The sequence below is a fragment of the Pezoporus flaviventris genome, unplaced genomic scaffold (assembly GCF_033815535.1).
Source record: "Pezoporus flaviventris isolate CSIRO_AGI_PZ_B2104156 unplaced genomic scaffold, CSIRO_AGI_Pfla_v1 ptg000030l, whole genome shotgun sequence".
Classification (NCBI taxonomy): Eukaryota; Metazoa; Chordata; class Aves; order Psittaciformes; family Psittacidae; genus Pezoporus; species Pezoporus flaviventris.
In genome coordinates, this window is record NW_026892578.1 from 10,480,656 (window position 1) to 10,504,978 (window position 24,323).

At 41.6% G+C, this 24,323-nt stretch overlaps 1 protein-coding gene and 1 long non-coding RNA gene across 3 annotated transcripts in view; one reads left to right on the plus strand and one right to left on the minus strand.

Moving 5' to 3' along the window:
• The window catches only part of GPR143 (G protein-coupled receptor 143), a 31,941-nt gene that overhangs the window by 6,204 nt on the left and 1,414 nt on the right, over window positions 1-24,323 (minus strand). Inside the window, exons 2-8 of one of the 2 annotated variants that reach the window (XM_061459881.1) lie at window positions 22,615-22,724; window positions 19,584-19,678; window positions 18,057-18,149; window positions 17,477-17,586; window positions 16,124-16,232; window positions 13,483-13,600; window positions 11,911-12,151 (exon numbers count right to left, since the gene is read on the minus strand). In XM_061459881.1, the coding sequence (XP_061315865.1) occupies window positions 11,911-12,151; window positions 13,483-13,600; window positions 16,124-16,232; window positions 17,477-17,586; window positions 18,057-18,149; window positions 19,584-19,678; window positions 22,615-22,724 (876 nt within the window). Of the gene's footprint in view, window positions 1-11,490; window positions 12,152-13,482; window positions 13,601-16,123; window positions 16,233-17,476; window positions 17,587-18,056; window positions 18,150-19,583; window positions 19,679-22,614; window positions 22,725-24,323 lie in introns of those variants that run through there. The other variant, XM_061459880.1, reaches the window with a different exon arrangement.
• LOC133272585 (uncharacterized) lies at window positions 12,187-24,181 on the plus strand. The gene is made up of 3 exons (XR_009744473.1): window positions 12,187-12,308; window positions 16,286-16,492; window positions 23,847-24,181. It is a non-coding gene; the product is annotated as an uncharacterized LOC133272585 (long non-coding RNA).

The window sequence follows — 24,323 nt, forward strand, 5'->3', positions numbered from 1 at the left end:
CAGCACCCAATAATAGCTATGAAGTGTGTGTGTATGCACATATATACATGTATATATTACAGGTTACAACAAAGTTACTACTAATGAAACAAACCAATTTGTAGCAGCAGATACAATGGATTATCTCATGTGCTTAGATGCACCAAGCCCATTCCTCAGATCTGGAAAGGGCACCAACCATCCCAGAGATGGGAGGACAAAGCAGATAGGCCCCAGGCGTGGGCTCCATGAGGGAACAAGGGAACAACAGGTAGAGTCATAGGGACATAAGAGGGTGTAGGATGCCACCGTTTTGAGCAGCCAGCAGATGCTTTTAGCTTCTGGGTTTCACCTAGGACAGCTAGCAGATGATGATTTCTGTTCTCTCAGACCAGTGTTTATTTTTCAGGACTTTTCCTGTTCTTGCAGTTAGAAGAGCCAATGTCAGTTACCAACTCTTGCTTTCTCAGGGTGTTTTCCCCTTTTTCCAGCCTCCTTGGTTTTGTGCTCATCGAGGGTGTCTCAGGATGTCTCTGGTTTCTAGGTACCCAGCTGCACTTCAAAGATGCTTGCTGTGCTTCTCAAGGATGCTTCTGGGTCCCAGGCTCACAACACCCAGGCTAGCAGACAATTTCTCTCTCAGTATTTCAGCTGACGTCTTCTGTTCAGTACTTTTTCCCTTCAACCAGGTCACCTGTATGGCTGCTCACATCACATGCTTATTGTTCAGTTTTATTCTCCCACCACCACTGATGCATTTATTGGAAACTTACACAGCTTGGTAAGGAACCAATTGAGTTGAACTAAGTCACTTTTGAAAAGGTTCCTTTAAAAAGTTTCCTCAAAAGGAGGTTTCTCCACATAAAAAGTATTGGACTGTCGTTCTGATCAAAATAAATTAATTTTTCTTTAAGCTAGGAAGGTTTAAATTCACCCTTGCTTGAGCAGATGGAGGTTTTTTAAGCACTTCAGGGTATTCCAGCTGGTGCAGCAGAGTCACAGTCATCCCCTCTGGCAGGAGCTCCCATGTGAACCATCTCAGAGCTCTTTCTGCTTGAGGCTCGTGTCACTGGCACCTCAAAGGACACTGGGGGGAAGGGGGGGGGGGGGGGAGCTTTATGTTTGGTGGGTTTTAACTGGGTTTTATTCTACTAACTGGTACCCATAGTACTCAGTGGGGAATTAAACATGAAACATGGGGGTTTTGCCTTGGGACAATGTAATGTAACATGCTGCCCCCGTTCACCTAAGTAAGTCTGAAAGATTGTGAAAACCCTTCAAAAGGAATTGCCACTCAGATCAAACAGTCTTTTCTGTCACATCATCTCATTTTTAGGTGTTTAAGGACCTAGAGCATTAACTTAGGATTGATGTACAACATTTGGGAAGACTCAGATGCTAGAGAAACTGATATGCTGTTGATGAGCACCTTACCATGTCATTAAGTACTCAAAAAGAGGAAGTAATGCCCTTCCATGCCACTTGTCTCAGTTCATGCTCTGAAGTTTGCCCAGCATTAATGCACAATTAATTCCCTGTAACTGTACAAGCAGTAGGACAAATACGTTTGTTCAGGTCCCACAGGACCAGGAACCAGAGCGGTCTTCATAACAAAATAAAGAACATGAGAGCTAAGGAGGCAGCCACAAGGGACTACAGCTTTAATAGGTAGTGCTGTATAACAGCTTTCACTTTACCTGCTTCTTAAACACTATTTTCAGTCATGTCATTTCCAGGCACGTTTCAAGAAAATGTGGGGCTGTCAAACAAAATTGTAGTTTAGATTTCCTTTATTTATCCTATAAATATTTACTTAGCCCATAAAGTATCTGATAGCTGCATTGAGCAGTCCTAAACACTTGCTTCTCACTTCTGTCAGCCTGCAATACAATAAACAGGTATTTGTTAGCTCTGTTCTGGGAAGATGTAATATTGCAGCATCTCACGCAAAATCCCTTAGTTCCCTGCCATCTTTTTATGTATCTATACCCACCAAGGGACAGATTAGCTTCATCCATTAAGAGCCTATGCAATTTCATATCTAACCTCCATGGTACAAAAAGTAATTTTTAAAGCTTTGAAGTCTCTTACGTGAAGAAACGACTCACTTGGCAAGGAATTTATCATCCCTGCTGACTCCCTTCCCAACAGGAAGGAAGATCTTTGCTTCCTTAGAGATGATAGGTTTTTTCTATTTCCTTTCAAATATAGTCACAAAACCAAAAGAATACAAAACCTAACCACAGGAAAGCAGCTATATCCTCTTTTCTTGCTTCAAGGTCTGACATCTTCTGCTTATACAGAAGCAGCCTTGGCTTCACTGTGTAAATCATTCAATATATATCTCAATAATAAGCTCAAGAAAATATTCTGCTCACCCCTTTCCAAGCCCTTTTCATTAAGTACGGGACAAAGTTGGCATGCTTGTCCTTCACTGGAATAATTCATCACAGTAAGAAATGCACCACAAACGAGAATGGGTTTAGGTGTGAAGCACTGCCATCTTGCACTTCCAGAATGGAAATCTATCCCTCTAGGCTCCTGAAAATCTGCACTGTCAAGGGAGCATCACGTCCCTGCACGCTGTGTTGCAGTTCCTGAAAAACTGATCGTTTTCTTCAAGGGAAAGACAGGAAGGCCAAAACCTTAGAACGGTTTTTGAGACTTTCTGCAATCCTTCCAGCTACAGTGTCCTGCCCACTGGACTGAAAGCTGCCGAGAGACCTGCAGAGAGCACCCTCAGTGTGCACAGAATCACAGAATCCTGAGAGGAACAGAAACCTGACGGGGAATGTCCACAGCATGGTGCTGCTGTCTTTTAAGTCCTGGACAACCGCTGCATGTCAGCTTCATTCCCAGAAGCTACTTTGGGGATAATAGTGAGAAATTCCTGTGCAATCAAATGACCGTGTCTGATCATTCCACCCGGGCACCTTCCTCTATGGAGAATGACACAGGCACAGAGCCTGTGGTGCAGTCAGCCCACACAGACAGCCCTTGTGGGTTTTTTTTCTTACCCACATTAAAGGTCCAGGTCTCATGACTTGATCAAAGACTACAGATCAAAGCAATTAAAAAATTATCAACCCTTTCTAATAGCCAACTTTTAGAACTGGATTCCTACCCGGGCCTGCTCAGTACAGAGACATTGCTGAAGGCTGGAGTAACATCTATAGAAATCTTTTCACAGACAAGAAACATCAGCTTTTTTTAGCAGAATATCCTAGATATGGGTAGAGAGGTTCAAAAACATGTCAATACAGGAAAAAAAAATAAATAAAGATGCTCTGGACTCTGTGCCAGAGTCTGCAAAATATTGACGGATTCCGGTGTATTTCTCCAGGTTCAGAATTTCAGTTTCCAGTTTGGAAATTGAAGGTGTTGGTGTGGGAAAAGTCAGCATTTTTCATCATTGCAGAAGCTCTACCAGCCCTCCTGAGACTGGGGAAGATTTACTGCCCACATCATTGAAGACCCCTCCCAACAAAACCTCCCGTTCCTACCAATACAGACTAGCACATCTCTGCCTGTTCTCTTGTTTCTGCAGTGTCAGAGAAACAAGCAGAAATTATCAGCACTCGGGTGAGGAGAAAGGGCATAGTCTGCGCACAGCTCTAAGCTGAGAATATATCCCACAGCTTTCCCCGCCAAACCTTACCTAAAATTTACCTTTAGAAAAAACACCAAAACCCTGACCCATTTCTTAATCCAAATCTGTTCCAGTGTCATACAACTATGGAATCAACTAGGTTGGAAAAGACCTTTAAGGTCATCAAGTCCAACCATTACCCCAGGACTGCCAAGATCAGCATTAAACCAGGTCACTGAGGGCTTCATCTACACAGGTTTTGAACACTTCCAGGAATGGTGACTCCACCACTTCCCCGGGCAGCCTGTTCCAATGCCTGACCGCCTTTTTGGTGAAAATGTTTTTCCTAACATCCACTCCGAACCTTCTCTGGTGCAGCTTGAGGCCGCTACCTCTTGTCCTATCGCTTGTAACTTGGGAGAAGGAACTGAACCCACAGCAGCACCTCTAGCAGGAAAGAAAACAAAAATAATTGTATTACATATTGCCACTTGGTCACTGCTTTCCACTGGGACAGCAGCAGCAGCGACATGGGCACCTGCATGTCCCACCACCCTGCTCCCTGTGGGAGGATAAATGTGTTTAAAAGAGAGGAACAAGTCTCAGACCCTTGTGGCTGCCTGTGAGTCTTCAACTCACGCACTTGTGCTTTTCACGGGTCTCCAGTTATTCTACATCAGCCTCATTACCACTGAAGTCATGGAGCTCACTAGCATCAGACCCCAGCAGTCAAAGGAGAAATGCCTCTACTGCATTTAAGGATATTTACTTAAACGTCTTTAGTCTTCGGGAAAAAAAGTATTTTGTTAATGTAGATGTGATTTATTTTTTCTTTTATTTTATTCTTTTATTCTTTTCTTTTATTCAGACATTACATTGAAGGAATCTAGGTATGCCAGCTTTCAGACTGTAAAATCCCAAGAATTTAGGAAAAAGCCTCCTTATCTAGCCTGTGCCATATTGTTCTGGGTGTAATTGCATTCCTAGGAGATGGCTGACTGCCTGACATGAGGCATTAGCAGAGCTGGGTTGTTACCCAGAGTACTTAGCATGGCTGGGGGAATGCCTCTCATCCTTGGCAAGTCCTGTCTGGTCCCTTGAGGACAGAGCTGGTGCGAAGAATGCTGTGCTCCCTGTCACCCTGTCACATGGAGGCGCATGACCAGGGGCACGGTGGGAGAACATCCTTTCATTGCCACATAAAATGTGGTGCTCCCTCAAGTGCTTTAGCCTAAAGAGAAAATTGTGGTGTTGCTTTTCTTCCTTTTCCTCAAGGAAATCCATTCAAGATCTGCTGTAGCACGCAAAGAAGCAGATGCTATCATGTGGCTACAGCTGCAATGAATGGCTGCCAGTGTGTTCATGCTGTCCTGAGCCTTGGTGCCCTCTAAAGGGAGAGGACTCTGCAAGGAGAACCCAGCTAACACAGCAGGTTCCTCACATTGCACAAGAAACCCTGCTGCATTGTTTTAACCCCTGACTTTAAAACCTACCTCTTTTAATAAGCAGGATAAAAGAGGTCACATTTGATTTTACATATTTTCAAGACTTCAAGAGGCTTACAGATGCATAAATGGGTGGTTATCTCAACAAAAGCATCTGGAGAGCAGGTATCCAAGGCCTCCATTTACCCTCTGAGTCCCTCTTGGCTATGCTGTATGAAAGCATTCAGTAGGTCATGGGTGGCAGAGGAAAGTTGGTGAAAAACTAGGGCAGGACAAGGCTTCATTGACACAGGTTGTCTTTGTTAATAGACGCGCCATCATCCTGCTTTCCAAAGGGAGGAACCCCTTAGGGAGAAATCCTTCACTATGAGGGTGGTGAGGCACTGGAAGAGGTTGCCCAGGGAAGTTATGGATGCCCCATCCCTGGCAATGTTCAAGACCAGGTTGGATGGGGCTTTGAGCAACCTGGTCTAGTGGGAGGTGTCCTGCCCACGGCAGGGGGTTGGAACTAGACGATCTTAAGGTCCCTTCCAACCCTAACTATTCAGTGTTTCTATGATCTCAACCTGCCACAGCTCTTCTCCAACCCATAAGACCCAGTTTCCTTCCCACAGAAGTGGGGAAGGCTGCTTGAATCTCATCCCAGTACAACACCAGCACACAAAAAGAAACCCATGGTCTCCTCAGGAATCACCACTCATGACAGGACACAGCCACATGCAGTAGTGAGCTGCCTCATTGCCAGTCTCCCCTGCTCAAGGTGCTGGCTTTTCAAAGAGACAAATGTTCCCTACAGACATTTCACTATGAAAGTAACACAGACATGGGAGTAACACACCTACGTTACTTTCGCCACACTGTGCAGCTTTGGGCTTGTACACAGCCAAACTCCAGCTCTGACTCCACGGACTGGTTTTATATTAGTCCAACTTCCCAGATACATTATAGCTTTTTCTAAAACTAAGGGTGTTATACTAATCTGGGCATAAAAGGAACCTACTGTAATAAATAACAGATACCTTTTTCTGTTAGCTCTTTAACACAGTGTTGAATTTTCACCTCTCATTCTGCTTGTAAAAGGTACTTGAAAGACAAAAATGAGAAAAATGTAGGCTCAGCCACACAGTCTTGTAGAAGCAAATAGAACTAAGAACAAATTAGGGTCTATGGCATTATAAGTGATCATATTAACGAATCCTCCAATAAATACAATTGGCCTGGACCTGTCTTATCCTATACTAACTTGTTCAAACATATGTGATGTATGAGGCATTGAAGGAGCCCATCAGCTTTACTTTTTTGTTATCAGCTAATCACTTCACAAAATAATCACTCCTGCAAAACACTGAGAAGCCTGAACTAATTTACAGGGCTCTAAAAGCTCCCTAATCCTGGAGGCATTCAAACTGAGATTTAGAGCTAAGCTTTCTACCCCTGAGACATGTTTCTGTATTAGTCAGAAACACAAGCTTTTCTGTGTGTGGATGCCACCTTTGGGTCTCACAGATGTTTCCATTGCATAGTGTCTGACCCAATTCAGAGAGCCCTGTTGGCTCTGGCGGGCTCCATCAAGGAGGCCCAGACCCTCACCCTTCCAACCCTCACTCTAATGTTACCATTAAAAGCAGAACATCTTGTCAGGGCTTTCAATTACACAGCACACACAAAAACACACCCGTGCCTGCTGGTCCTTTCTGCAGATTGAGTCATGCAGGTCCACAGCCCAGCAGATCCTCACTGCACATGTTTAAACATACAGAGAAGCTGTAAGGGTAGGCTAGCTGGGAGCGCACAACAAACCATCACCATGGGGCTGTCAAAGGTCTAGGGATGGCTACAGTCCTTCTCTCTTTAGGTATGATGGTCTGATTTCTTCTCTAGGACTCTTTCAATCCTGTACAGTGTGAGAACACAGATGCTGGAGAGAGCTAAAAGGGCACCCAGCCTTGTGAGGTGTGTGGAAGAAAGTGCTTTAGTTTGCTTTGGGGTTTTGTTTTGCTGTAAACTCAAATGCTATTCAGTGAATTTTCTCAGCCTTTTGAAACTTTTACCTACAAATGCTCCAATGAGTTTAGCTCTCTGAATTCAGCCTTTCAAAAGCCCTGAATGCCTATGAGTTTGCTTAGAGAGATGCAGTGGGAGAACCAAATTTCCATACAGCTCACAGTGTATCCAAGGAAATATGAAAAACCCAGGAAAACAGATTCAGATGCATCCCTGGATTTGACTGTGCTCTCTATTTTTCTCTCAGTAGGACTGTATCTTCTTCAGCTGTCAGCTTCAATGTCCCTATAGATGCGCGTCTGCTTCTTAAATGATGAGTGAGCCAGCCATCATCTGGCTTGTTTCAAAATTACATTAACTACATGTGGTTTAGTGATTTACATTGGGGATTACTGTAAATTTGAGGAATCTGTGAAAATTAAGAAAATGTTAGAAGATCAGATAACTTTCTGTAATGAATACGCAAGGACAACTTCTGAATTACAAGTCCTGTTATACGGGGAGGAGGGGATATAGCATTTAGCATTTCACTTTCTGGCGTTGTCCATGTCTTTGGTCTGTAAGACCAGAGGAAGGGCTTAGTGAGAGGTGGAGTTCGGATTTTGGTATTCAGCCATATGGAGGACCTCATAAATGCAGAGCTTTGGTATGCAAGAAGTCTGCCTATTCAAGTGGTCTATTATGTTTCTGGTTTGCAATTAGCCTGAACATCTGGCCAAATAAAATGGTAATTAAATGTACAAGGCTGGCAGGTCAAACCCAGTTCTATATGCCCTCCTCCAGCAACAGAGAACAGCTAGGAGTGTATAAGAAAGTATTACAGGATATGAGAAGACGCTTACCCTGGAAGTTTTCATTTTACCTTTGAGGGCTTAAAAATAAGTTTTGGGGAATACAGAGAACACTTACAGTGTGTGGATGGATTTGATAAGCTGGCTGGGAGGAGTGTAGGGTGTTAAACAGAAGCAATTCTGCTGCATTGCCCTGTATGCATAGATGACCTTTTAATGAGATTCCTGTACAGCAATTTTATTTCACTGTGTGGATTCGACTACCTTTTTAAATTTTATTTTTTTTTAAATGTCAATAAATTCCAAAAGGCTTTGTTGCACTCTCACATGACCCAGCTATAAGAAGGTAAACTGACGATTTTTGTACTCTCAAAACAGCACTTTAGCCACATGTATTTTATTAATTAGGCAATACCTGACCTCATTCCCTGTTTAGTTCTTTGAGTCACACCTTGCTATTCCACAGAAACAGCTGCATTCCTGCTCATGAACTGACGAGCTATGTGACTGCGGAAGGGAGCCCTTCCCATAGGCAGCGTAAAATGAAGACCATAGATTCTGACTGCATCTATGAACTTCAGTATTGACAGGATCTCTCCCTTGTTAACCTAAGCCATGTTTGAAAGGCACCTTAGAAAATGAGTATTCATGCCAGATACAAGCACTTCCCACATTTACCAGAGCAGAGGCCAGCACACTCCTAGAAACACGTGTATTTGAAGTGATCATAGGCTGGAAATCCAGATGCTGGAATTGACATGCTATGAGGGCTATGCAGACACAAATTGTCATGAGAATGAAAACATGGATGTTTTTCTATGTGCTGATAAGAGCATAGTTCCTCTCAGTGGTGAGTGGATGACAAACTTCAGAGGACAGTGTTTAGGTCAGTGTTACAGAAGAGATGTGGGGCAGTCATGAGGCGTGAGGCAAGATCATGATGGGACAGGACGGACAGCCAAGAGAGTTCAGGGGAGATTGTGAGGGGAGAGCAGGGGCAGCAGTGAAGGGAGAGCACAGGCAGCGATGACAGAAGATCATGAGGGGAGAGAAGGGTCAGCCATGAGGGGAGATTATGGGGGGGAGAGGTGGTGCAGTCGTGTCATGAGGGGACAGGAAAGGCAGCCATGAGGGATGAGGGTAGATCATGATGGACAGGATGGACAGCCAAGAGAGTTCAGGGGAGATTGTGAGGTGAGAGCAGGGGCAGCCATGGGCTGTGAGGGGTGGCCATGAGGGGTAGGGGCATCATCTGTATTGTGTGGGGCCACTATGAAGGGGGGGATGAGGTGCATCTGTGGCTGGAGATCATCGGGCAGTCATGAGAGGATATCAGTTTGCCCTTAATGACATGGTTTAGTGGTGGGCTTGACAGTCCTACCGTAATGGTTGTGCTTTTTCCCAAGCTGGTTGATTCAACGATTCTACAGTGCACCCTTGCTGACACTTGGAGCACACCCTTAATTTCCCCCAAAAATGAAGGTGGCTGCAGCAGCCCAAGGCTGCCCCATGTGCAAGCAGCAAGCACAGGCAGCAGGGGCAATGGGGAGATGCACCTCAACAGCACACTAATGATGCAAGAGATGGGCAACCCTGGCATCTCTTGGAGAAGACAATGCTTTGCCTGAGCTGTTAAACAGTGAGGTAAGAAGAAGGTCTGTGCAGGGTGAAATTAAATGTGGTCGTGGCTACACATGAGCAGAATCAATTATCACCCCATTTTAAGCTGTGGAGGAATGCCTCATGTGCATCCACCAGAGACTGGGCACAGCAAGTAAGGAAACTCCTCACACCTACTTCTAAGTTAAAAAGCACTGTTGGTTTGCTCTACAGTGTCCCATATCACTTTCTCAGTGCATCAGAATTAGGTCAATTGTCTTTCTTAAGCTCTTAAGTGAGTCTTGATTTTTCCTGATGACATCCCAATGGACTACTAATACACAAACACATCACACACATCCCAAGGACAACTTAGAAGGAACAAGAACAAGAAAAGCAGGGGAGCAAAGCAGCGACCTTTCAAGAGGCTCTCCCAGCCACAGGAGTGCTCCAGTACCAGCAGCCACCAGGCACTGCTCAGGGACTGCTCCTAGCCCTGGGGCTGGGGCTGAGGCACCGTGTCTGTCCCTGTCCCATGTGTGCCCCGGAGCGGCCAAAGGAAGCTGGGATTAGTTGCTGAGCCCTCACAGGGCCTCTTGCCTGTCACCTCCCAAGTGCTTTTGTGCCACATGATTGTTCCTGTAAAGCCAGAGCCTGTTCACTTGGGTTCAGGGTTTTGTAGCTTGGCCCACACCCTAGCATCTGAAAAGGTTTACCAACAATTCCATCTCTGCCTTTTTCCTGCTCTTTCAAATGCAGTTGTGATGAGTATTGCACTGAAAATGTGGTCTCTGTTTCAAAAGGATGGATACAATCGGCTCCCAAGGCCCTGTGCTTTCTCTCCATACTTAGCTAGGAAACAAATGACTGTGAAAAGAAAGAATCTGGTGATCTGCCAGTATTTCTGACAGCTACAACAGCAATATAAAGCCATAAACCCACAAAGGTTTCTACTGCATTGTAATGATCTGCCTAAATAATTATCCGATCATTTTTTGTTGTATCAAAAGATCAGTTTAAAAGGCAATTTATATAAAACAGCAAATCAATATATTTTCTGTATAGTTTCTGCTGATCCTGCGTCTCAAACCATCCTGGGAGTCCCCTCAGTAACACAGCAGCTTAAACTTCCCGTATTATTGCACTAAACTTCCAGCTGTCTTTAACAAGATATTTATTTTACAATAGCTGGGACCAAACTGGGTTGGAAAAGAAAGGTGTGGACAGCCAGTGAAGTTCAGCCAAAGGGGGTGTGAACAGGGTTTTAAAAATAGGTTTTGTTTTATGCCCAGCCCTGGCCGCATGCTGAAGGAAAGGAGGGAGGCTACCTGGGCTCAAGGGGCTTCCACCATGCCATCAGTCAAACTGCATTGTAAACAACTTAAATGGTACTAATTTTACTTCTGACATGAAGTTACAAGCCTGTGGTAGACGTGGCCATCATTTTTGTCTTAACTTTCAACCTATCTGGGGTATTGTTTGTATATAGGTACTTAGGGTGTTGCACCATAAAAGGGTGAAATCCTCTGAAAAGATGAGGAGAATGGATGTAGTATCTCTTTGTTCAGGAGATGAAAACATAAAACAGAGCACACCTCAGAGAAAGGACTATTGATTTGACTTACTCTGGTTTTTGATGAGCACTCAGATCATCTAGTGTTTCTTTGCAAATGTCTTAATACAGCTGCCCTTAACAATCATAATCCTGGTAGACAGGTTCATATAAAGATCAAATTGAATCCATATTACAGTCAGTTTGAAGGTTTATTTTTGCTTGAACCAGGAGTGAACTGGAACCGTTATTCTGGTGTGTTTATGGAGTCTAGGCTGGGCCTGATTTTATCTTTTTTTTTAAGCTGTTAGGTCCCTAGACAAAACCAAACTGAAAATTCCTATACACAAGCTAAATTAAGACTATGTAAGTGATATTCTACACAAACAGGAAATATTTGTGCTTATATCAAAGGCTGATGTCACTAATGTTTTACCAGAGTGTCAAGGCTGGAAATATTGTCTCAGAAACCTCAGAGCTGTAATTTTTGGTGAGGAATTTAATGCTAAGCAAAGCAAGCAAGGCAAGAAATTTAAATCTCAGCATATTAATAGTCTATTTATTTAAACAAAAGACTCTTCTACCACATGGAAGTTACAAGAGAGATTAAAACAAAATGGATGAAAATCAATCATAAGTAACATTGATCTTTGCAGAGATACACTCCCGATGAAAAAGGATCAAGCCTTTATACCTGTTAACACATATCCTGTAAGGCAAATGAAAATATAAACCATAATATCTTGGCCTCGCACGCTCCCTCTTTCTCTCACATACAAGTTATAGGAAATGACATCAAGCCATTGGGCACAAACCTAATTCCAGAGCATGCAACAGTTTCACACAATGACATGGGAATGTCAGAAGTGGGATCCAGCTCTGTACTTATAAACTACCAGCCCTGGTAGATGGGAGAGCTCCTAGTTAATCTGTCATCACTGCTACTGTTACCTTCAGACATCATGCTTATAGCCTCATCGGTCTGTTGGCTCTCAGTCGCTGCTATCTTCTTTGAATCATGGATGTTGTTCTGGTAGTTCACTGGTGAGGGATAGGTATTTTCACCCACAGTGGATGAGGACATTGATTCCCAGGGTATTTCTCTTTTTCGCCATTTTAGGTCCACCTTCCATCCTGTCCAGCCATAGAATGCTAACGTGAAGAGGAAGCCTTGCATTGGATTAAGAACCGCCTAGGAAAGGAAGTTCAACAGGAGTTACACCAGCAAGGCTCCATTTTCAACTCCAGCAAAATACGATGACCCGTTGTTCTGATACGCTGAGGCCACCATAGCGACCAATAAGCACCAAATGGATTTCTAGCATTAATTTTAGCTGGTCAATCCCCTGGTGTGTTTTTAACTTTCCCCACAAGCTCTGGACATTTTTTATTCACAAAAGCAAATATTACATTTTTCACTAGAAGCCAAATCAAACACATGAAAGTAGACACTGGCATACTCAGTCAGGTTTTTTAAAATAGCAGGAATTGATCTGTCTGGAATTGCTGCAGACTCCTGAACCAGTGAAAATGTCCATCAAAGTGCGACAGAAAAACAGGGAGAGACACTGAAAAAGAAAATCCCAAGGGATTTCCCCAAAAACTGTCTCTGTTCCCAGTGCACTGGGATGCTTGGCAAGTAAACGGCTTGAGCTGTTACCGTTTTTCTCATGAGAAAAGAGCAAATTATTTTTACAGCCAATTTAAAAAATAGCTCAGTTCAGAGACCTGACCTCTTGCTCTCCAGGTGAGCAAGAGCAAGGACTCTGTCACATTGATGTGTTCTCTCCTTGTCAAAGGAGGAGGTTGTATCAAATCTGTTGCACTGCTTAACCCTTTAGGACAAAACTGCTCAGGGACTTAACTACACAAAGCATGTTCAGGCTTTGCAGGTATTCAATAGCTTCAGAATAAACTCTTTTGGAAAAGGAACCTGCAATATCGCGTCTCAAAAATCCCTTGTCAAATTTTCCAATAGGAGAAGAGAGGGTAGGGTAGAGTAAGAGGCTAGCATCTTACAGCTATTTTTTGGTTCACTGCTTTCAATATTTTTTATGTATTTGTCCCTAAATATCCAAACATCAAGATACAAGATGCAATTATTCTTTATGATAACAAAAACTTTGGTTACAAACAGATAATTACCAGAAAATGACTGTTTTACTGGAGAACCTTCAGGAATCGTGAGCAAAAATTTCACAGCTTGAGTTATGGCAGAGGTCAGCAAGGTTAAACTAGAAATCATTGTAATGTGTCTTAAAATGGGCAGGAATCACTCACAGAGAAAATGCATAGGCTAGTAAATGTGAGAAAAAGTTGGCTTTTGGTACATTTCTGGCAAAGTTTATACGTGAAAAGAGCTCACAGTGACTGCTCCTTCCTCTCTCTTACTCTCTGCCTTTCTTCCTTGATTTTCAGGGTGTTTATATCCCCCAGAATCATGAATCATCCACTAGGCGGGTGCTGTTCCACCAGTCTTAAAAAAGCGGTTTCTAAAACTAAGCAATGTCACAGCTGACCTACCATAATAATCCACGTGATCAGTGCAGCACTTCTGATGTTTTTCAGGGGATTTTCATTGATATCTGGCTGCATTTCAAGATAGAACAAAAGGCTCTCGTTGATGATATTGGATGACCAGCTATTGCAAGAGTAAAGAACAAGACAGTTATATATATATTTTTGTATATGTAAAATATGCTTTAACTTCAAATTATAAAAAATAGGGTCACTAATAAGGACAGTGAGATTTTTTTAAATATTAAGACTCAATCTGAAGGGACTAGTTGGTCTCTGAGATCATGATCAAAAACCAGACACTTACCTACTAGCCCAAGCATAGACAAAGAAACCAATATAGCAGCCAAACCCAACCAAAATAATAACTGAACCTGATCATTTGATCTTGCTGCAGAACAGTAAATTGTAGGACGAAATTGAGATGATAAACAACTGTGATCAATAATGGGAACATCATGAGTGCTGACTTCTTTTGCTTGTGTCTTAAAAGGGAAGTGTTCAAAGATAAGGAAACCAAATATATGCATGCTTGTTGTAAAAGGCTGCAGGAACTCTAGCTGAAGTTAGAATTTCAGGGCTAGAATACGACAGCTTTTAAAAATGTCTGTAAAAAAACTGTGAAGCAAAACAAAAGCTGACTTTAAAACCCTTGAAAATACCATCATATTTTTGGTAATTTGTAATCTAAGGAAGGATGAGCATAATCAAGCCTCACCTTGTGAAAGAAACTGAGGGTATTCTACACTAAATAAAGGTTATAGCAAATATCTGTAATTTCTTATGACTTCTAAACCAGCATTTTTTTATAGTTTTACTGCATCTTCAGAAAGTAAACCATCAGCACCCATGTTATACTTTCTGAAGGGGTTTATACATGTCCTTTGTGCAATTATGTTTTTATCACAGTGTAAAACCTCCTGTTCTCCCCTCCTAAATCTGCAGGCATGTCTTGTACCCCCTGTTGCCCTAACCTGCTGTCTTTGACTAACTCATTTCATATTTGACTTCTGGGATGGAAGGACATCTTAGCTTCTGGCATGGGACTGCCTCTGTCTTAACCTACAGTAAGCTTTGAGAGAGTTTTTACACTCTAAAGCTTATGTTTTACTGTGAGAACAAAATCCAAAACTAGAACTGTGACTATTTTTTTTTCATAGGAAACCCCAGAACGAGACATAATGGAAATAACAAATGTCCCCACTGTGTCCTTGGGGAACTGATCTTTTCTTTCATGTTTGCTCCAAGACGAGCAAGCTGGCCACCATTCCTTAGGTTGCAACACACTTCTGTGGTGCCTCTAGGCACTCTCTTTCCACAGCCCTGAAAGCCTGGTTAAATCTGTGCTCCTTGTTATTTCAGCAATTTCCAGAAAGCCATGCTGCAGGACCCTTTGTTGCTGTCTCCCTCTCTTTCTGGTTACCCCACACATCGTACTAGAAACCTCTCTTCCAAGCCAAGCAGACTCTGATATTTCCCAAGAAAAGTCAGTTGTTTCTCTCCAGAGCTCTCCAGTATACAGCAGCCAGGAGAAGTTAAAAAGGCAGTCTTTCTCCCTATTCATCCTTTTGAAGCAGTGTAACATGCATTAATGTCCCTGTGTATAAAGAAAGTTAAGTAGTTGTAGAGACTGTTCAGTTTGGCCAAGTTATTTCACTACTCCAGGACCATATAATTCCTCCCCCTGTTGCTTGTGATACCCACGTAGGCAGTAAACACTTCACAGCAGTGACTGCTTCTTCCTAGATCACTTCACAGATCTTTGTAGAGTAAACCACCACTCCTTCTGGTGCATCTATCGCTGTGAGATTGCAGTAAAACACATTTTCACAGTTTTGCTGTGTGCATCTAGAACCTCCAGTTCCAGTTACTACTCCAGAATCTTTCACACTGGATGGTGCAGTTGAAGCAGAGAAGTGGGGGCTATGGGATTGAAGCAGCACCCTCCCTCTTTCCCCAATTCCCTTGTTCCCTTACCTCCTCTCCTCCCTATCTTTTTCCCGTCCTACCCCAAAGCACTATTTTCATGATTGAAGATAGAACATTTAAAAAAAAACAACAAAACCAAACAAACAAAAAACCAAACAATCAAAACTCATTAAATTATCAGAAATTTCACACACAATAAAATGGCGATTTCTGGCATATGACCTTGTGTTTCCAGTCAATATTCATTCTTTTTTTCACACACTTGGGATCTGCAGACCACATAGGTGACAGCATTATATAATCATAGTCAGGGCCATGAAGCCAGTCTTACAAGCTTATTTACTGTAGGTTTTCAGTGATGTGTTTGGTGTCCAGAAGCTCTGAGAAATCTTGCGTACAGAAAGCTGTCAATCAGCCCACAATGCTGGGTAGCTGCTGTTCCAGGCAGCTTTAGTCTATGCCCAACCTTTTTTTTGGCTATTGTTTCTTGGGGTTATTATCTTCCTGCTGGTTAAACATTTTTATCATTTCCGTGCAGCCTTCTGATGCTACATGAGTGATTCAGCTACTTTGTGAACTGGATTAGAACTACTTCTGGAGACACCTTCCCTTTCAGGCACAAAGAAAAACAAATGAAGCAACCCATCAGACTATTCTTATCCCTGATCCACTCTAGCTGGAAAAAAGGCAGTTTAAAACAATATAATGCACCTCTTACCAAATAACGAATACCAGCATAATTTTGAAGAAGCGGATCTGGATCTCTGTCCCCAGACGTCTTTCATTCTCTGTGTAAATCCCTTGTCTCCCTTTCAGTAAGGAGGCAACTGGAAAGTATACAATCACGTTCATTAATATACATGTATCTTGTTAGTTATAGGCACAAGGATCCAGAAGATAGATGTCTATAAAGAAGAAACAAAGGAATGGATGGATTTGTCTCCAGCAGCAGTTCAGAAGCTGGAAGGACCATCATCAAGGAATCTCAAAAGTACATCCATTATGGATTCCTAAAATGAGTGATATCCCACTAGATCACTAGATGGTTTTTCTTTTCTCAATCCCACTGAAAACAGAAAATAGTATGGTCAGCACACTTTCGTTTTATAACAGAAGGCAGTGCTTACAACTTCTATATAATGTGATATATTTATTATGTGATGTTTAGAGTAAAATAAAATACATTCTATCCTATTATACATATTACATTTCATTGAGTAATTGATATAGCATTGGCTACACCTCTGAAACTTCAAGGAGTAATGTCAGCAAAATAGACAGTTAAGCTACATGCTGTTCAGATATCACGAGGAATATATATATGAACAAACACAAATATTCTCAGTGTGCATTTTCCCAAAAAGAGCAATTTTTTTATAGAAACAACTTTTTAAAGGAACAACTGTTCCTTTGAAAATTAGTATTACTGAGGGACACAGGATGCATGGGATGAAGACTGAACTGAGAACGCAAGTTCTGTTGCTGTTTTATGTATTCAATGCATAGATAAGTACAAATTCAGGTACTGCAAACATCTAACATGGGTCAAATTGCATGCAAAGAATGCACTGAATCTGTGGCTCTTTTCAGTCTGATTTCTTCAAAGCACTGGATAATAAATTAAATGGGAACGTCAAGATTCCATCTGAGTTGTGTACAATTCCCATTTGTTTCATCATCTCGGAATCAAAAGTGATAAAATTCTGATCATATTTTATTTATTTATTTTTAGCTCCAGGGCTGCTAAGAAGTAGAAGTTAAGCATCCACTATACACTGCTTCCAATACTTTAAATCAAGAGTAATTTCGTAACATAAAAACACCTTTGACAATCTGCAGTAAAGGTTTTTAGGAGCATAGCTTAGGTATGTCATCAGAGTGTCTCTAGGGCTAATTTTCCATCAAGATGGTATCTTCTTTTCAATAGGCAACTCCTTCCCACCCTTTGCTGTATCTTCATGAGTTAATGAGGAGCTGTCCCACATCACTGAATACACACACATGACTCTTTACAGTACTGTTATGTTGCTAAGTAACACATTCTGATTGATGCTGGCCATTAGGAACATACCTGCTGATACTGTCCTCCTGAACAGGATTGGGTTGACCACCAGCACTAGCAGGAGTGGGGCGTAGGTTGTGATGTAGTGTGGGATTGCATGCTCCAAGCCATTTTCACAGCTGAGAAAAATTATTAACAGCTTATGTGTATTTTTTCCCCACAGCTGACAGTTCTGGCTATTCTATGTTACCTTTAACTTAAAAAAATAAAAGGAATGAAGCAAACAGGTGCTAAGCTTTTAAATCACAGACCTTTACCACCAGTTCACATGCAACCCAAAGTTGATTTTTAACATGCAGTATCTGTGCATTTTTCTCAAACTTAAAGGAACAAATGCAGGACTGGGAGAAGAGTGGCTCTTAGCAGAAGGTGTATCACAGCCCTGTAGCATGCCCAAGTGCCTATATTGCCTGGCATATACCCTAAAACTCAGGCAGGTATTTCTAGAATACTCACTGGTTCAGTGGAACACTTTTCAAAGATCAAAAAAGCCCAACATTTGGACATCTGTCTCTAAAGATGACCAAAAGACAGTCAGATGACCAGTTAGTGCTATGATTTTTCAGTCTGTTCCCAGAGCCCTGCTTACCTGGAGAGAGAAGGGTAGTAAAGCAGTGTAATTCCCTCCACACAGAGCATCACCGCGAGGCCCCATGTCATCATGTGGTACAGCACAATTGTACTGCAGGCAACAAATAGGACAGGCATAATTAAAGGTACCAAACCTTACACTTTCCACATGGCAACATAAAAATAGTACACTCACTGAAACAGAGCTTTACAGCTGTGAAAGGGTGCAGGACAACATTAGCAGTACATTAAACTGAGAAAAGCAGGTGGGGCTGGGGGTCCCTTCAGCAACAGGATAAGCCAAAGCGGTTGTTCAGGCTTGAACACAGAAGTCCCACATTCTCCAACCCTTATCCCCAAATCTCCATAAGGAACCCCTGCATCCTTTGTTTCTCCTGCAGAGAGCAAAGTAGGGGATTAAAACTGAAGAGTGAAGCTAAAAAGTCAAATAAACCACTCTTCTGTAATCTGCAGAGAATTATGTTTAACTTTCCAAGTTAGATATTGCTCCCATCTTACGGAGATTCAGATCTATGTGTTAGAAAGTTTTTGTTTACTCTGATCACAGAATTGCATAATGGCTTGGGCTGGAAGGGTCCTTAAAGAGCATCTAGTTCTAAACCCCCTGCCACAGGCAGGGTCACCTTTCAGTAGACCAGGTTGCTCAAAGCCCTGTCCAATCAGGCCTTGAACACAATCAAGCCCAAATAGAGATTTTTGGTTAACAGGTGTGGGGGAAGAAGGTGTGTCCCAGCTGTTTCAGACTAGAACTGTGTGACTTCACAAAATCAGGTTTATTCTCCACAGGCTGAAGTTAATTCAAAAATCCCCATTTTGATAACATCTGCCAGAAAAACCATGTCTCCAACACCTGATTGCTCAGTACTATCCGGGAACAGAGTCACGTAATTCCATGTTTAGCAGTAGCAACTGAAGGTCATTTTGCCCTTCTAACAGCCAGCTTAGAAACACCTTATATTTTCTGTCCAGCATGGTACTTTCCAAAGGGTTTAGGTTTTTCTGTTACAAGCATTGCAGAAAAATAAATAATAAATATGTAAAATTCCTCTTTAAAACTTTACAAATGTGACCAGAAGTGTAATAATGACGGTATTGAGAAGGAGATAAGATAGAAAATTGGAGGAATGAACTGTATGAAATTCAACACCTCCCTACACACACTTTTATTTTCAGGTTAACACTTTTTTTTTTTTCTTGCAAGAATCAATTTTAAGTACAGAGTAGGGACAGAAATAGCTATCTTGCTGCAATAAAGTTTATAGAGTCCAATCCGCTCCCTGTTTTTCCAAAGGTTGAATGAACTCAACTACATTTAAATTCCAGTTAGACGTAAACAAATCAGTATCTGATCATTGCCTTGGCAATTTAAGCATTTAGCACACCACTCATCCATTTCTCCACCTGGTAACCATATGAACATCAGTTAATTGTACAAGCCTCGCTTACACACTTAGATAACTGCAGACAAACATGGATATACATTGCTGGAAGGAAATCAACAAATTCAGAGCTTTAACGCTGGTACCTCAATCCTGCTGATCTTCTTACCACCAGATAAGAATCAACAGCATAGCAAAACAACCACCAGAAGCCAGCACTATATAATAGCTGGATCCACATCTGCAGGGGAAAAAAGTGCCAAATGTCATAGCTGCTTCTCAAGGACCACCTGGGACAGGGGAGGGATTCAAACCTTTAGCCTGGTGATTTGTTCTTTAAGAATGCATTTTCCAGCTAAAATTATAAAGTACGAAATCTTACTCAAAATCACAGGAACAGCATGACTACAGCCAATGGGTCAAGTCACAGGCTAATTGAAAAGCATTTGCTTTCACAGCTTTTTCTATTGTTTAGAAGACCTGTTATTTACCTCTCCAGTGCTAACCTTCACTGTTGTGAGTGAAGCCCAAAGAAATTTATAGTGAGGAATTTTAGGTTAAAATTTTAGTAGTTTCTCAGTAACTGAAGCATAAGAAGATCACTGAGGTCAGTCATCACCACAGTGTGCATATATATTGTGAGTTCTGCATGTGATGGGCATATTCCTCATGTACAAGATACCAATTCAGGGAATGATTATTAAGAAAAAAAAGGTCATTAACAAAAATACCACTCACCTTCTGGAAAAATTACCCATACTGAACTCCCTGACTGATTTCTTCAATAAAAATCCAAAGGGTACAGGTTCAAGTCAAGTTAAATTCCACAGCGGTCATAAGCTGACCCTAGGCATTTTTCCCATGAGTCTATATAAAGGACCTTGCTTTGCCACTGTTTATCAATGCCAAATTTCTTCCAATAAGAGCTGGCTCTTTGTAATAATCTGGAACTATTTTAATATTCAGGTTACCTTCCCTCCAAACTCTCTTTCAGTTCTTATCTGGACATCCTTTAGCACAGCTCCATAGTAGGATTATTTTACAGCTCGAAACCAACATACTTGTTACTGAGCCAAACCACAACGAATATAGATCTACCATTCCTTCCTCCAAAGACTAATCAAGCTGGGGAATATTTCCTTTCACCATGGGTGTAGACCCTTCCTCTAGACATTTGCAGCACAAATCAGCCAGTATTTAATTCAAACACCATGATATTTTCCTAGTGCACAGGGGTCAGAAAATAAAATTCCTGTTTCTTTCTAATGCACTTTACCCATAGCACTCAGCATGTAACTTCCCCTGCATGTATTTGCTGCAGTTGAAAAATGCACAATTTACTATACACTTACACACAAAAATAAACTGTGGGGTATTTCCACCCATAAAATCCAACATAGACAAGAATGCCTCCAAAAATAATATAAACCAGATGCACTAACCCCCCCCCAAAAATCTTCATACGCTATCTCACTTTTTAGCAAAATGACACATTTTGCTACAGTGCCTGAGATGGTACCCCTCTGCAAACCAGACGATGTTATTCAAAGGAGATGCCTAAAGGCCTCCCTATTTGGAGTCTGTATTGGCTTATGGTTAAATGAAATAAAACAATAGTACTAAAAGAAAAATAAAATAGAAACAGAAACATTTTACTAACTCAGAAGAGAATATGTATGGGGAAGTGAGTAGAAGGAGGGTTATTCTTCATTCCAATAAAATTAAATCTAAATTTAGCAAATTACAGTACTTTGCTGGAGCCCAAGGAAAGGGAAATAAAAGCTGTGGTAGTCTGCTGTGCTGCTCACCATATACTCTGAGATAAAAATGACAAGTGAATAGTCTGCATGCAGTATCTTTATCACTATTTAAAAATACTACTTTTTGTGTTAAGGGCCAGAAACTGAAATTTAAGACATAGGCAAACATGAGTTTTCAGTAGGATATTCTTGTTACAAGGTGTTGATGATACTGGTTTTCTCTTCCTCAAAGGAAAAAAACATCCATTTGTATCTAATAAGCAAAACTTAAACATGTATGATGGAGCTGAGAATTGATAGATACAGCTGATAATTAATTCTATGGAAAAACACTGTCATGTCTAAATTGTTATTATATAGGCATATAAGGTACAGTCAATTCAATTTGGCACACACTGTTTTATTTTAAAACTAACGGGGCAAAACAATTTTGTTTACATGCAGCATATCATCTTCTACATTGTAAACTTTGGATTGTAAAGCTATTACTGCTCATGCATGAATTCATTGGGCACTGTAAGTTCCTATTGATTTTATGTTAAGTGATAACCCGTCTTAATTGTCATTCTCCATTTTTGGTATAACATGGCCTTTTTCTTGTACAGTAAACTCAAATTATATGTCTTTGACTGTACTGTGACTGTAATATTTGAAATTGAGTTTCAATATGCACTTTTGCAGATTTACATTTTCTTATTCCTGTGTTTTAATCCAGAAGATACTTAATTATACTTGGCCAGATGTGGTCAATGAATGTCCATATTAGCAGCAATCTGAACTGTAATGCTACATGGCAGGGACAGACCTTCTGCCAACAGCTTTGCATCTTTGGGTATATTCATCCTTCAGTCCCTCTGTGTCTAAAACAGATACTCCTGCTGCAAAAGCTAATTTGAGCTACCCAAGTTGCTGGCTTCAGTTGGTCCCTGCTGCCACCATGCAGGCTATAATTTCTACTGGAGAAGGTGGGCAGATAGATACCTTCATGCTATGTAGCTGCTGGGACATTGGTGATGCTGTGCCAGCACAAACCAAACCAGTGGCTTCACAGCCCATTTGGGAATACCCATACCCTATGCCTCCATAGCCCTGACTTTGTTACAGGTGTGTCCTCCACTATCCTAGTATTCCTGTGACAAGTGAGTACTACAAAAAGCTTGGGACCGGTGTGACTGATGCTGCCCTGTGTCCTCACGTGCACTGTGTGGCACCTAGCATCCTGCCTGCCCTGATCCAGGCTTTTGAAAGGAGGCATGACCACACTTGCAGGGGTGTGGCAGAGGCTGAAACTATCATATCCAGGCTCTGACTCACAGCCAAATTTCCTTGCATATGCAGTGGTGTGCCTTTCAGACTTCCCACGTGGAGAAACTGTCAACCTGGAACAGGAAGAAGGGGAGACGATCTCTTTACCTACCGCACTCCCCACGCAGAAAACAGAAGGCCACACGCTGGTCCCGTTCACCACAGAAATGTTAGCTATGAAACCTGGGAAGCCTAGCCATACACTTGATCTGAAGATCATACCTGAAGAAAAAAATGTATTAATGCTTTGAGTCTGCTGGCATGATTTCAGTCACATGCTTCTCCCCTGCCACATATTTCACATCACAGCCCAGATTTTATGTGTCCAAAGGAAGGCTATGGCTGCAGAGGGACAAAGCAGGAACGACTGCACTATTTAAACACTAGTGTAATTGCTCAGGGAAAGTAGACCCGAGAGTCTGAAGCTGATGGGACTTGAAATGTTATGTAGATTAAAATCCCACTTACTTAAAGATACTGTCACACACTTCCCTAAAATAAATTGGGTGTCATTTAACTGATTGACATACAGCAGAAGCTAACTACAATTTTACCAGCACAGTCATATACTAATGTTTATTTCTCTGTAAGTCCTCGTTGCAGAAAAGAGTTATTGACCACTTTTCACTGTCTTCACTTGTACAATCAGCTTTCTTCCTCTCTGTCACAGGACTGAATAAAGAGGGTATTGGTACTGCATGGGAACAATACACTTTAAAAAAAAAAAAAAAACAAACTTAAGAGTTTGTTCGTGAGATTTTCTGGGTTTGCTTGAAATAGGCATTGAAGCACCAACATATAGCAGAACAAAGCCACCAAGCTTCCCACTAGGAGGGAACGGTTTCTGACCCACCAAAATGAGTTTAATTCAAACACAGTGATGGACAAATAGTTATAGTTTGCCAGTGAAAGGGAAAGGGAGAAAATAACTTTATCTGTTGCTGTCCTCATCTAACTGAAAGGACCTTTTCCAGGTGAATGCACATGTTTTTCCCATATTTTCCTTTTTTTATTTCCCCCTTTATGATTTGTTTTAATATTAGTACTTACTATGTACCATGAGAGAACCTGGCTAGGTATAAAAGGGGAAAAGACCTGAAATTCCACTCCCTTCCCAGGCAGCAAGAGAGACTTACAAAACAGCACTACTTCTCTTACCTAATGTAAGGGGGGAAAAAAATGTTAATTGTAGAAACAAACTCATCCTGTCTTTTCGTAGCATGTGTCATGGTAATTTATACCTAATTTGGCAGTAAATGCCATAGACTGACAGGACATTTAGACACATTAGTTTCATTTTGACTCATTAATTTTGTTTTATTCTCTGTTGTTTTATTCCTCCAGCCTATCAGCCACGGGGCCGACAGCAGGCTGTCCTTGATAAGGGAGCTCTGCTTGCGTTTCAAAAGCCTGTGTCCAGCATGATCTGTGTACAGCTGCAATTCAAACTCATTTGCTGTCAATGTGATGTGCCCAGAGAAGTGGCTGGCATGCAAACAAGACGGCAAACTCTTTCTGAGACGATTTAAAGACATATAGGAAGTGTTCTTCAAATGTCCTATAGATTGGCTAAGTGTTTGATGTCAGCTTTAGTTTTGAATGTGCTGCCTCTCCTCTACTTTTATGCCGTACTCTGAGAACCTGCCATTGTTTTTAATTTTAATATGTTTTAAAGCAGATTTTGGTGTAGATTTGTCAAGAGCTTTTACCTCTAAAATATAACTACCAAACAAGATCTTTCTCCCCCCAAGGCCAATCACCTACTGCTCTCACTTGGCCCAAATCTGCCTGTGAATACATGCAGCATGTTTCCCTCAGAAA